The 14740-nt window shown below is 46.1% G+C and overlaps 1 protein-coding gene across 1 annotated transcript in view; it reads left to right on the top strand.

Annotated features, from left to right (window-relative positions):
- LOC117513892 (protein-tyrosine kinase 2-beta-like) overlaps positions 1–14740 on the top strand; it is a 121692-nt gene that overhangs the window by 51146 nt on the left and 55806 nt on the right. The window contains exon 16 of the mRNA XM_034174133.1: positions 1000–1081. Within this exon, the coding sequence (XP_034030024.1) occupies positions 1000–1081 (82 nt within the window). The remainder of the gene's footprint in view (positions 1–999; positions 1082–14740) is intronic.

The following is a 14740-nucleotide window of genomic DNA, read 5'->3' on the forward strand; positions in this document are numbered from 1 at the left end:
ATCCAGGACGTCGTGAGAGAACAGAGAAGTTTCAGAAGAAGTCGGTTTCAGCATTTTATTCGGATATTCCACTGTTAAAGGAGATTTTTTTTTAATGAAAGACGTGCAGACGGATTGCAGCATCGGCTCGCAGCCGCTGCGACGCTCCGCCACAGGAAAAACACCTCCGTTGGAAGCCTTAAGGACAAGTTGGAAGATGTCCAGCTGTTAAACAATTTCTCATATACTCACTCCACTGAAAGCCATCAAAAGCCGCCTGGATTTTACAAATGGTTATCAACACGGAGGTGTTTTTCCTGTGCCACCGCACCGCGCCGGCTGCGTCCCGACGCGCGGACCCGTCCGCACGTCTTTCATTAAAAAAAATCTCCTTTAACAGTGGAATATCTGGATAAAATGCTGAAACCGACTTATTCTGAAAGTTCTCTGTTCTCTCACGACGTCCTGGATCAATAGAGCCTGAAATGTGGAGGTTTTCAGCTTGAAACAGGCTGACGACGGCGCCTTGGACCGCTGCGCGACCTCTCGCACCGTGGAAAGTCCTTAAAGTGATAGTATCACCTCAAAATCTTTCATCAGCCGTTAAAATTTTCACCGAAAACCAGCTTAATTTTTCGAACCGTGTCCACTTCGATGTGTCTCACAGGTTTAGAAAAAATTTTGATCAAACAAAGCGCCAGTCTCTCAGCAACTTCTCAGACAAAGGAATTCCGCCGAGGGGCTGGACGACTCCTCCCACAAGGAGTGCTCACAGGTGAATGACGTCACCGACAGGCGTGGAAAAACTCACGCATGTGCACGAGGGTTCAAGCATGTCTGACGTAAAAACATATGAATGAAATCCATATAGTTTTTGAAAAAAATAAAAAGGACCTATACTTTATTGACAGCCCTCGTATTTTATTTACATTTGATTTACTATGCTGTTAATTTTGTACTTAATGTATAACTAAGTGACACAGTTAGAAACATTGCACTGTTGATGTGATGTGTGTGCAGACAGGGGAGAAGATACGGGTGGCAATAAAAACATGTAAAGAATGTTCAGCTGATGTGAAAGAGAAGTTTCTCAGTGAAGCTGGTGAGTAAATGACTGTTTGAGTCATATTTTCGTGACATGGTTTTTATTTAACTATTTGTAACCTTGCCCCTTCCCCTAACCATAACCCCCAAAGACACCCCCCCCCCCGCGCGCCGCATCACCCCACATTTTGTGCTCCCGACACGAAACGGTATCACAAACCTTGTATTTACCATCACAAAATGGCATGAGATTGGGTTGGATGTAACAACAAACCCTGCAATAACACATTCTTTTGAACTTTAACAAATAATCAATATAAAATAAATAATAAATAACTTAAGTTCAGCATGAAGCAAAGTAAAAATCAGACTTTTAGATACTGTGCAGTAGCATGATATTAATAACACACTGCAAAGCATCTGTGTTGAACATTTTATGGTTTTACATATTGGTGTTGTCAACTTCCTGTTGCATGAGGTTTTGGGGAAAAAAAGTGCTGACTTGAGGTTGTTTCATGTAACATCAACGTGAGACAAACAGTGATCATTTTCTTCTTCTTAGAGGCAGATTGTCCTGAGTGCAACACTAAAGAAAACATCATGGATTCATTCAAATCAAAAGGCTTCATGTCTTGTAAAGCAGTTAAATGTTTCATGAGGTTCAGGATTTCATGAGAAGCAGGAATTTTGTCAGAGGTCATCATAATGCAACTTCAGTATTTTTGTCCAATTCAAGATTGGTGGAATTTTTTTTTGAATGTTTGTAACTCCTGAATCACAGGTGTTAAACCCAGTGGTGGGCACACTTCCGATAATCCAATAACTTTGACTCCAATGATTGACCTTTGGCAAATTTGACCTTTGTGGACAATTGCAGAAACCACCACCATGTGTGCCAAGGTGACATTCCACGTCCCAACAGCCAGGGGCTGTGAGCATGGACCGGGCCGCCGGGCCACCCGCCCTCGACCGCCACCCAATCCTCTCTGCACCTGACCCCCATGGCCCCCTCTGCAGGTGGTGAACCCACAGGAGAGCGGGCCCACATCGCTCTTTCAGGCTGAGCCTGGCCGGACCCCGTGGGCCACCAGGTGCTCGCGCGCAAGCCCCAACCCCAGGCCTGGCTCCAGGGTGGGGCCCCGGCTCCGCCATACCAGGCGGCGTCTCGGTCCTTGATTTTTTATTGGTCATGGAGGTTCTGAACTGCCCTTAGTCTGACCCGTCACCTAGGACCTGTTTGCCTTGGGAGACCCTACAAGGGGCACAAAGCCCCCGACAACATAGCTCCTAGGATCATCCTGGTATGCAAACTCCCCCACCACGATAAGGTGGCAGCTAGAGGGGGAGATAGTCGGTAAAGATAGTCGGGCTCACCTCCACGCACAGCTTGGGTTCTGGTACCCAACTCCTGGAGAGGGGCTGGGCGCTTCATTTTTCTGGCATTGCCCACGGGGAGAGGTGGAGAGCTGGGGTCACGTTGCTTGTTGCTCCCCAGCTCAGTCGCCATGTGTTGGAGTTCACTCCAGTGAATGAGAGGGTCGCGTCCCTACGCCTTCGGGTCGGGGACAGGTCTCTCACCGTTGTCTCACCCTACAGGCCGAGCAGCAGTGCAGAGTACCTGACCTTCCTGGAGTCCCTGGGAGGGGTACTAGATAGCGCTCTGACTGGGGACTCCATTGTTCTCCTGGGGGATTTCAATGCCCACGTGGGCGGCGAGAGTGAGACCTGGAGAGGGGTGATCGGGAAGCATGGCCTTCCCGATCTGAACCCGAGTGGTGTTCAGTTGTTGGACTTCTGTGCTAGTCACAGTTTGTCCATCACGAACACCATGTTCGAGCACAAGGGTGTCCATAAGTGCACATGGCACCAGGACACCCTGAGCCGGAGGTCGATGATCGACTTTGTAGTCGTATCATCTGACCTTCGGCCATGTGTCTCAGACACTTGGGTGAAGAGAGGGGCAGAGCTGTCGACCGATCACCACCTGGTGGTGAGTTGGATCTGCTGGGAGGGGAGGAAGCCGGTCAGACCTGGCAGGCCAAACGTATCATGAGGGTCTGCTGGGAATGACTGCCGGAACCCTCTGTCAGCGAGGTCTTCAACCCCCACCTCCGGGAGAGCTTCTCCCACATCCCGGGGGAGGTGGGAGACATGGAGTTCGAGTGGACCATGTTCTCCACCTCCAATGTTGATGTGGCCGCTCATAGCTGTGGTCACAAGGTCTCTGGTGCCTGTCGCGGCGGCAATCCCCAAACCCGGTGGTGGACGCCGGAAGTAAGGGATGCCATCAAGCTGAAGAAGGAGTCCTACTTATCTTTGTTGGTAGGTGGGACCCCGGAGGCAGCTGACAGGTACCAGCAGGCCAAGTGTGCCGCAGCCCGTGCGGTCGCAGAGGCAAAAACTTGGGTCTGGGAGGAGTTCGGGGAGGCTATGGAGGACTATCGGTCGGTCTCGAAGAGATTTTGGCAAACCGTCCGACGCCTCAGGAGGCAGAAGCAGCTCTCCACCAGCACTGTTTACGGTGCGGGTGGGGAGCTGTTGACCCTGACTGGGGATGTTGTTGGGCGGTGGAAGGAATGCTTCGAGGATCTCCTCAATCCCATCGTCACGTCTTCCGAAGAGGAAGCAGAGACTGGGGACTCAGAGGCGGACTCATCCATTACCCAGGCCGAAGTCACTGAGGTGGTTAGAAAGCTCCTCGGTGGCAAGGCTCCTGGGGTGGATGAAATCTGTCCTGAGTACCTTAAGTCTCTGGATGTTGTGGGACTGTCTTGGCTGACACGCCTCTGCAACATCGCGTGGCGATCGGGGACAGTGCCTCTGGATTGGCAGACCGGGGTGGTGGTCCCTCTGTTTAAGAAGGGGGACCGGAGGGTGTGTTCCAACTATAGGGGGATGACACTCCTCAGCATCAGGTCTATTCCAGAGTACTGGAGAGGAGAATTCAAACGATGATCGAACCTCGGATTCAGGAGGAGCAGTGTGGTTTTCGTCCTGGTCGCGGACACTGGACCAGCTCTACACGCTCCATTGGCTGCTCAAGGGTTCATGGGAGTTCGCTCAACCAGTCCACATGTGTTTTGTGGATCTGGAGAAGGCGTTCGACCGTATCCCTTGGGGCACCCTGTGGGGGTGCTCCAGGAGTACGGGGTCCAGGGTCCTTTGCTAAGGGCTATCCGGTCCCTGTGCGACCGCAGCAGGAGCTTGGTTCGCATTGCCGGTAGTAAGTCAAACCTGTTTCCAGTGCACGATGGCCTCCGCCAGGGCTGCCCTTTGTCACCGGTTCTGTTCATTATTTTTATGGACAGAATTTCTAGGCGCATCCAGGGTGTAGAGGGGGTCTGGTTTGGGAACCACAGAATCTCGTCTCTGCTGTTTGCGGACAATGTGGTTCTGTTGGCTTCGTCAAATCAGGACCTTCAGTGTGCACTGGGGAGGTTTGCAGCCGAGTGTGAAGCGTCCGGGATGAAAATCAGCACCTCCAAATCCGAGGCCATGGTTCTTGACCGGAAAAAGGTGCTTTGCCCTCTTCAGGTCGGTGGAGTGTCCTTGCCTCAAGTGGAGGAGTTTAAGTATCTCGGGGTCTTGTTCACGAGTGAGGGACGGATGGAGCGTGCGGAAAAAGGTGCTTTGCCCTCTTCAGGTCGGTGGAGTGTCCTTGCCTCAAGTGGAGGAGTTTAAGTATCTCGGGGTCTTGTTCACGAGTGAGGGACGGATGGAGCGTGAGATTGATAGATGGATCGGTGCAGTATCTGCAGTGATGCGGTCGCTGTATTGGACCGTCGTGGTGAAGAGAGAGCTGAGTAGGGGGGCAAAGCTCTCTATTTACCGATCAATCTAAGTTCCGATCCTCACCTATGGTCATGAGATTTGGCTCATGACCGAAAGAACGAGATCACGAGTACAAGCGGCCGAGATGAGTTTCCTCCGCAGGGTGGCTGGGCACTCCCTTAGAGATAGGGTGAGGAGCTCGGTCACTCGGGAGGAGCTCGGAGTCAAGCCACTGCTCCTCCACGTCGAAAGGAGTTAGTTGAGGTGGCTCGGGCATCTTTTCCGGATGCCCCCTGGACACCTCACTGGAGAGGTGTTCCGGGCACGTCCCATTGGGAGGAGGCCCCGAGGAAGACCCAGGACATGCTGGAGGGACTACATCTCTCGGCTGGCTTGGGAACGCCTTGGGGTTCCCCTGGAGGAGCCGGGGGAGGTGTGTGTGGATTGGGAGGTCTGGGCGGCTTTGCTTGAGCTGCTGCCCCCGCGACCCGACTTCCGATAAAGCAGAAGAAAATGGATGGATGGATGGTTGATTTTATTATGTCCTTGACGAATGTAATAAGGCTGTAATATAACAAAATGTGGAAAAGGTGAAGCGCTGTGAATACTTTCCTGTGCACTGTAGCATGACAGACGATCATAAAACACCATCCTTATCCTTTTGGTCAATCCAAGAGGAATAGGGTGTATTAGTGTTTTCACACTAATCTGAAAAAAAAATTGAAGTTGTACATGAGGTATATGAATTAGTGAGTTCTTTTGGCAGGTTGAGTTGTTCATTAGTGTAATGACCTGTGGAAAGAAACTGTTCTTCTGTCTGGTTCTTTTGACGTACAGAGCTCTGTAACGTCGACCAGACGGGAGGAATTTAAACAGTGTGTGTCCAGGGTGTGAGGGGTCTGCAGAGATGTTACCAGCTTGCTCCCTGGTCCTGGGCCGGTAGAAGTTCTGGATGGAGGACAGGCTGGCTCCAATGTTTTTTTCTGCTGACCTGACAGTTCACTGAAATCTGCGCCTGTCATGGTTGGCTGCAGAGGGAAACTAAACAGAGAGGGAGATGCACAGATAGGACTGGATGATTGATATGTAGAAGATGATGACACCCTCTGCTGTGTCTATGTGGGAGGTCTACTTCAGCTCTTGGGAGATGGTGGATCCCAGGAACCAGAAAGTATCCACAGTCCGGTGTGTGCGTACCTACCTTCGATCACGGAGAAACTGTGGAGGGCTGACATTTATTGTTTGGTATGCCTATGCATTTTGGGTAAAGGATGAACACTGCCAAAATGAATAGGACTAATGTTTTTGGATAAACTACAGATATTAGCTAACAACACTGAACAATGGACGATAGATGATATTTACATTCTGGACTCACACACCATTCCAGCAGGGGCCAGTAAATCATCTATATATTAAAAGCGAAGTGGTGCCTGTGTACATGCATGTGTGCGTGCATGCATGATTTTGTTTAATAAGTTCAATGTAATTACATAATATAACTGTAAATACGTTAAAAATATATGGCTGACACAAGAAAGTGAAAACACTTTCATTGGTCCATTTAAAAATCAAATGGCAAAATAGAAGTCATAATAAAATAAAATAATAATAATACTGATAATAATGGTAAGAATATGTCATGCTCACCCCTGGCTCAGGGGTTAGGTCTTTGTTCGTTGCCTTATTTCCTCTTTGATTTTCTGGTTTTACCTTTCATTAGTTTATACTTTATCATGTTAGTCTCAGTTTGGTTCTTTGCTTTCTTTACTATTTAGTCACTGGTTTCATTATTTACCTCATCATTTAGTTTGCAGTCATTCAGTTATTCATTGCTTTTCTTTGTGTTAAACTTTCATCACTGATTCTTTCTTTGGTTATCATTTATTCTGTAGTTATTTATTGTTTTTTTCACTCTTGGCCCTTTAAGTTTAGTTCTGTTTATCACATTTCTTGTGTTATGCTTTAGTCACAGATTTTGGTTATTTGCCTTCAGTGTTTCTTTTCATATCATGTTTCAATTGTTATTCATTGCATTTTCTGTTTGTTATCTTGTTTTATTTATTGCATTATTCTGTAGTCACTGGGTTTGTTTATTCTGTTATCATCTATTTTGTGTTGTATTCTGTGGTTACTGGTTTTGTTTCACGTCAGTTATTTTCTGCTCATCTTGTAATCTGATTTGCTGACTATGCGTGATTGCATTTTATTTTTATACTTTAATCTGTATCAGTCCCTGTTCTAGTTGTGATTATAATCATAGCTCTTTTGTTTCCCGCTATTTGGATTAGTCATGTTATTTCCTAGTTTTGTTTCCCCTTTTGTTTTGCTCACGCATTATTGCTTGTCTGGAACACGTCACGTTATTCACTGTTAGTTTTTCTGTCACTTACTTAACTTGTTTTGCACCACTTTGTTTTGCCCTCCAGCACACTCTTGCCTTTCTTCCCTCTTCTTTATTTTACTAAACCACACCTCTTTCCAGAACCTTCCACACACCTGCCTCACATCACCTTGATTTGTCTTCTCCCTATTTAAACCCTCACAGGCTCACTGCCAGACTGTTGATGTCATGTCACTCTCCAGCCTTAGTTCCAAGTTCACCTTTGCCCTGTTTTTTGCCTGCCGGATTTTTGACATTGCTTTGTACTCGACCTTGAGTTTGTCTTTAGGGCCTTTCACACCCGACGCTTTGGAAGTGTCAGAGGCATCACAAATTGGTTCTAAAAAGCATTATTTCAGTGAGAACATTGCTTTTTAGAGGCGACAGAAGCGTCGCATCAAAGCCGAGCTAAACCGATGCTTCTGACAGGAGTGCGCATTGCCACTTGTCAACAAGCTGATGCAGTCAAAGTTCAACCCAATCCAACTTTTCACCACTTTAAACTGTGACATTGTCAGGGCGTGAGGTGGCTTGGCACAGGTAACAGGTGGAGGCCAATGCAGACTCACAGGCATGGTTGGTTTTGATGGATAATTCTGAGCCCACAAGTGACTTCCACTCCTGTCTCCAGGCTGAAACACCGGACTTTAGTGATAGGGGATTCTATCACCCGCAAGGTCAGGTTACAGACGCCGGCTGACGTTAAATGTATTCCTGGGGCCAGAGCTCCCGACATTGCATCTCATCTTAGGGTGCTGACGCTGCAGAAGGGAAGACAGACGAAGGAACATGACATGAGATATAGTCACATAGTTATTCACGTTGGCATCAATGATATCAGGATGAAGCACTCAGAGGTCACAAAAATGGACATAGAGAGGACTTGTGACCTTGCCAGAAAGATGTGTCGGCATCGATTAATAGTCTCTGGTCCCCTCCCCTCCCGGGGTACTGATGAGGCGTTTAGCAGGCTGACATCGTCAAATAGGTGGCTGGCGCAGTTTTGTAGACAGCAAGGCTTTAGCTTTATTGATAACTGGCCTTCGTTCTGGGGCCGCCATGGCTTGCTGATGCCGGACGGCCTCCACCCTACTGGGGAAGGCGCCGCCATCTTGTCCTTGAACATAGATAGAGCTCTACAGGGAGGGTAACATTAGGAATCTACAGCAGGCCACGGAGCAGGTGATTAGAGACCCTGCAAGACTTATGACAAATGTGGGTGTGGAATCATTAGCTTAGCGGGGAAATTAGTGCAGAAAATCCAACTATGGTGATAGTGCAGTTTATTTGCCAGGGAGGGAATTTTCAACAAGTTGAGACTGTGGCCTGCTTCCGTAGTCGTGTCCATAAAAATCATAGAGGGATTTGTATTCCAAACTTAATACCCATTACTATACTGGATGATGTTGAAATTGAGGATGGCCCAGTGGTTGTTCCAGCAATAGCAAAGATTTAACATCTGCTACCTACAACGTGCATGGAATGTCTTAAACCTAAACCTACTTCTAGGCATCTTATATATGCTACTCTGGAACCACCCCTAAACCCAAACAGTTCAACTGTCATTTCCACTGAGGTCCTTAGACTGGGTCTCATTAACATAGATCACTGTCCTCAAAATCATTGTTGATCAATGATCTAATTATTGATCATCACTTAGATATGATTGGGCTATGTGAAACCTGGCTTAAACCTACAGCTGTCCTCCCCTTAAATGAGGCCTGCCCACCAGCTTATACATTTAGTCACATCCCTTGTGATGTGTTGCTCTTATTTATAAATCTAGGTTTAGCTTATTAGCTGTTGGGGGTTACAAATATCACTCATTTGAGCATCTGATTATCCGCTCTGCTCAGGATATTACACATTGCCAAGGTCAGAAGAATAAAAATCAGTCGTATTACATTGTCACTGTATATAGGCCTCCTGGCCCATATTCTGAATTCTTAGATGAATTTGGTACATTCATCTCTAACTTGTCAACTAGTGTAGATAACATTCTGATCATTGGTGACTTTACCATTCATATAAATAAGCCTTCTGATCCCCTCTGCAAATCATTTATGGAAATTGTGGATGCATTAGGATTTCGCAATGCATTTGGGATTTGACGCACATTAGTGGAAATACCCTGGATCTGGTTCTCGCACGTGGTATTGCTGTCACGAATATTGACATCATGCGTCTTACATCAGTGGTGTCTGATCACTCACTTATTAAGTTTACAGTTTTGTTGCTGTGTTTAGTGGAACAACAACCTCATATATCATTACAGCGATGCATCAACTCCTCAACTAAGACTGAACTCGAAGCTAAACTGCCTGATGTCTTAGCTTCACATTTGACAAATACCCAGTCAGTAGACAGATTTGTGGATAGTTTAAACTCAGTGCTCAAAACTACACTCGACATGATTGCACCACCTGTGTTAAAACCACACTCCCCCAAATCACAGTCACCTTGGTTCAGTGATTACACTATGTAACACAGTTTTTGTTCCTGGCTTCTAAATGTTATATTTCAACTGCTTATATCTAAAGTCTATGGAAAAATGACTACATTCAGCACAAACTTTGATTTTATTTTTTTAATGTTCTAGAAAGCTCTAAAAGTTTCTTGAAATTTCTAGATAATTCTGGAAACTTCTAGAAAATTCTGGACAGTTCTAGCAGTTAAAGAATATTCTAGAAGACTACTCAGTAGTAGTGAAGGCGAATCGAGAATATTCTTGAAAACAGACAAATTTCAAAATCTCATTGTCCTGATCACAGAAGCAAAGTTTCTGTGGAATAACAGCTATTTTTCTATTATTAAAGGCATAACAGGTTAGGAAAACACACTGTGTACCCAGGAACAAAACAAAAATAAAAATTTGTTACATAGTGTTATCTGCGTGACCTCAAGCATAAAGCAAGAGGTCTAGAATGGAAATGGCGTTGTTCAAAATTAGAAGTATTTCACCTTGCGTGGCGTGATGCTATCTTAGACTATAAGCATGCATTACTGGCTACAAAGCAGACTTACTACTCTGATTTGATCAACAAAAACAAGCATAACTCAAAGTTCTTGTTTGACACAGTGTCAACACTTATGCATGGACAACCACCTGTAGTTCGCTCTCCTTTTACAGCACAAGATTTCTGGATTACTTGGGAAGAAAATAGAAGACAATCAGGTTAAACATATCCTGGCATGCATTAACCCAGCCACTACACCTTGCTATTGAGGTGGGCGCCACTACTGAGGTATTACCTAGATTTACAGAATTTGATAGTATCTCACTAGGCATGCTGACAAAACTCGTAATGTCAACAAAAAGCACAACCTGTTTATTTGATCCTATACCAACAAAACTGTTTAAGGACCTGTGGCCCACTCTTGGGCCTGACTGTGCTGGAAATTATTAATCTTTCTTTAACTTCTGGATCTGTTCCTAAATGTTTCAAATCTGCAGGATTAAACCATTACTTAAGAAACCTAATCTTGACCCTAGTGTACTGACAAACTATCGGCCGATATCAAATCTATCATTTTTCTCTAAAAATCCTGGAAAATTGGTGTCACGGCAGCTCGTAGACTATCTTACTGAGAATAATCTCTTTGAGCCACTGCAGTCTGCTTTTAGAAAATATCATTCCACAGACACGGCTCTTACTAAAGTGGTGAATGATCTTCTGCTTACAATGGATTCGGACACCACTACGGTTCTGTTGCTGTTAGATCTCAGTGCTACATTTGTTACAGTGGATCATCATATTCTACTTGATAGGCTTGAAAATCATTTTGAGATTACTGGGAGTGCCCTTGCATGGCTGACATCATACTTGACCAGTTGTTCTCACTGTGTTTTGTACAGTAACACTACCTCTAACCTTAGTGACATGAAATTTGGGGTTCCACAGGGGTCTGTCTTAGGCCCCCTGCTTTTCTCCCTTTATATAGCACCCCTTGGGCACATATTGTGGCATTTTGAGATTACCTTTCACTGCTATGCAGATGATACTCAGTTATACATGCCGATAACTGCTGGTAATCTCGTTCACATAAAATCCTTAGAAGATTGCCTTGCAGCAGTGAGAAGGTGGATGTCTAGAAACTTCCTACTTTTAAACTCTGATAAGACTGAAATGATGGTTCTTGGTCCAGTGAGACATCGGCTTCAATTTGACCAGTTAACGCTCAGCCTCGGCTCGTGTGTCATACATCACACTGACAAAGTGAGGAACCTTGGGGTAATTTTTGATCCTCGTTGTCCTTTCCTCCACATTAGAAATATTACTAGAATGCTTTCTTCCACCTGTGAAATATAGCGAAGATTTCGTCCCATCCTGCTATGGCTGATGCTGGACCCTGATCCATGCATTTATCTCTTCTAGATTGGACTACTGCAATGTTCTATTTTCTGGTTTACCACAGTCTAGCATTAGGGGTCGCCAATTGTTTCAAAATGCTGCAGGACACAAAGCAGAAAGTTCAACCACATTACACCCATTTTGGCATCCCTTCACTGGCTTCCTGTCCCAGTGAGATCAGATTTTAAGGTTCTGCTACTAACCTATAAAATTATTCATGGACTGGCACCTCCCTACCTAGCTGACCTAATAACCCTTATGTACCAGCCCGGGCTTTATGTTCTCAGGGTGCAGGACTACTTTGTGTCCCTAAGGGGAATAAGAAGTCTGCGGGTCACAGAGCTTTCTCTTATCGTGCCCCTGTTCTGTGGAATGATCTCCCTGCGTCAATAAAACAGTAGATTCTGTGGAGATTTTCAAGTCCAGACTTAAGACGCCACTTATTTTCCCTTTCATATGGCTAGCATACTGGTACAGTTTTATTTTATGCTTTTTACTCTTTTAATTCATTTACTAGTAATTGGAGCGGGCTGCGGCCTCAACTTTACCTAAATTCTGGGTCTTTTAGTTAAGTTTAGGGCTAGTTGCCGGCGATCACCTTAGTATTTCTCTGTTTTTCTTGTTGTTTATGCTGGCAAATTATACAGTTTTTTTTTCTTTCTGATGCCTGATTCTGTTTTCCTCTCTGTTTAAGGTGGAGCTCCATCCCAAGATGGGAGTTGTATTCGTGATGGCGATCCTCCTGTCCTGTGCGCCAATAGCATTTCTTGTATATTCGTCCGTGAATTGTTCTGTGAATTGTTCTGTAATTTATGTTTGTAGCATGGCCCAAGCAGAGGGTCACCCCTTTGAGTCTGGTCTGCTTGAGGTTTCTTCCTCAGAGGGAGTTTTTCCTTACCACTGTTGCTCTGGGGGTTGGTAAGGTTAGACCTTACCTGTGTGAAGCGCTTTGAGGCAACTCTGTTGTGATTTGGCGCTATAAAAATGAAAATAAATTAAATTGAAACTGATAAAAGGCTTTAACTGTTACACAGGCATGGGGATCAGTACACAAGAGGTCAGGTTTACAGGCAGAGGTAGCAGACATGGTGCAGGCTGAGACTTTGTCCATAAACCAGGCCATAGGAAGCAGGCAGTAACCCCCAAAAATAAGAGACAGGTGACTGAGTTGTGGAGGACCCCTAACAAAAACAAGGGAAGAAGGAAACACGGGCCTGAATAGGTGATAATAGTCAGGGAGCCCACCAGACGGGCGACTGTACGGCAAACTGAGGGACAAGTGAATGCCAGGGGACAGGTCCGGGGGCCGAGTGTGGCCCACGGGGCAGTCAGGAGGTCTACCCGAGGGACAGACAGGAATCGAGGCAGTACCCGGATCAGGGACAGGACAGGACATGGGAGAAGAACACCACCTCCCCATACATTTGTGAGGACTCTGGGAGGTAATAATATCATGTAGAGAGCGTCCAGAAGGACAGTACCATAAAATAATGAAGAACATTAAGTAAAATAACCACCAAAAGAAACAGCTACAAGAATCGGGGAGGCACGGGGTACGGGAAGTGAGTCTACAAGAGGAAACAAAAGACATTATGCATGACAACCAACTAAATGTTTGCGGAGGATTATCAACCATGGAAAGTGCAACAACAGACTTGGAGGTGGCACTGGACATAAATGGACCTGGAGAGAAGTTTTGTGAAAAAGAAGAACGTGGGGAGCCCCAGGTGGCAAAACCACCCAGAACCACCACACGCATGATATATTAGCCATAATCTGGGTAACATATTGACGCAACAACCAGATCCAACCGAGAACCAAGTTACTAAAAAAACACCTCGACTGAAACACCCTGTGGAGCATAACATGCTTGAAGAAGGAACTTATCACCTGGCTCAAATTAGCAGGGTAACAAACTAGGTTCCAACAATAATACACATTGTGAAATGGCTCAAAAAATGAACAGACTTTGAAACAAAGGATTAGCATTCCGACAGGTAGCAACTTAGCATAATGCAAGGCCCATGTAGTGTCCTGAAATAAGTCACAACACTCTCTTTTGAACAAACATGGAAAATGGAGCAGAAGGATCAGAAAATAAAATGTCATAGAATGTAGAGCGTGCGGCTGCAGAGCATGGGAGAAGCCGGGTGCGGCATCAGAATCAGCCAGCCTCGCGGCCGGCAGAGGTGCAGCGCTGTCGGCCGCAGGTCATGGTGGCTGTGTGCGGTCGTAACCACTTGGGTCGGCGCCGTTTCCTGATGTACTGATGACGTAGCAGGAGGTGGGATGAGCTGGGACGTCATGAGCTGTTCTGTTTGTTTCAGTGACATGAGCTCAGTACATGTCTCGGATGGAGCAGCGGAGCTCTGTGGAGGTGTACTCATTCCATATGACTTGGTGAGGCCTGGGAGAGGCGTGGCCAGCACTGACCTTGCTTGAACAGTGCTTTTATGTGGTTAGCTCAGGGAAAGCAGTGACCATTTTCAGGCGCGGTGAGGAGAAGTTGGTCTAATGCAGAAAAAACACGCCGCTTGCTCTGCTCATTTGGGACCTGTCCATGAACTCAAAAACAAGTCCTGACTCTTGAACAGAAACTTTGCCTTACTCTGGGTGATGGTTCCTCTTTCTCTAAAGAGGAATCATCCTCCAGGTCAGTCTGGTGGCAACTGAGTGAACTGCAAATATGACTCAGGGTGTTTAAGCCAATCAGGCAGCCTCTCTGCAGCCAATAAATCGTCCAGCTCTTCTAGAACAGGAAAACAGCAGTAAAGCCAGGTGTTAGCTTCAACTACTTCCCATGCCTGATCAAGGTAGTCAAACTTCTCGCCCGGAGAGTAGGCATGGCAGAAGCAAGTAAAAAAGAATGTGATGTCATCAAATACCTCTTTGACTGTTGACAGGTTCAGTTCTGGGTCTGAGTCTGCGGTCTCCTGGTTCTGGCCCGATTGTTCTGTCAGGGCGTGAGGTGGCTTGACACAAGTAACAGGTGGAGGCCAATGCAGACATCACAGGCATGGTTGGTTTTGATGGATAAAGGCTTTATCTGTTACACAGGCATGGGGATCAGTACACAAGAAGTCAAGCTTACAGGCAGAGGTAGCAGACATGGTGCAGGCTCAGACTTTGTCCATAAACCAGGCAGAGTTCATACAAACGGCATCGAGGAACAAAGCAGGCAAACAGAGCAGCGTCAAAAAACAGGCTGAGT

The sequence above is a fragment of the Thalassophryne amazonica genome, chromosome 1, assembly GCF_902500255.1.
Source record: "Thalassophryne amazonica chromosome 1, fThaAma1.1, whole genome shotgun sequence".
Lineage (NCBI taxonomy): Eukaryota > Metazoa > Chordata > Actinopteri > Batrachoidiformes > Batrachoididae > Thalassophryne > Thalassophryne amazonica.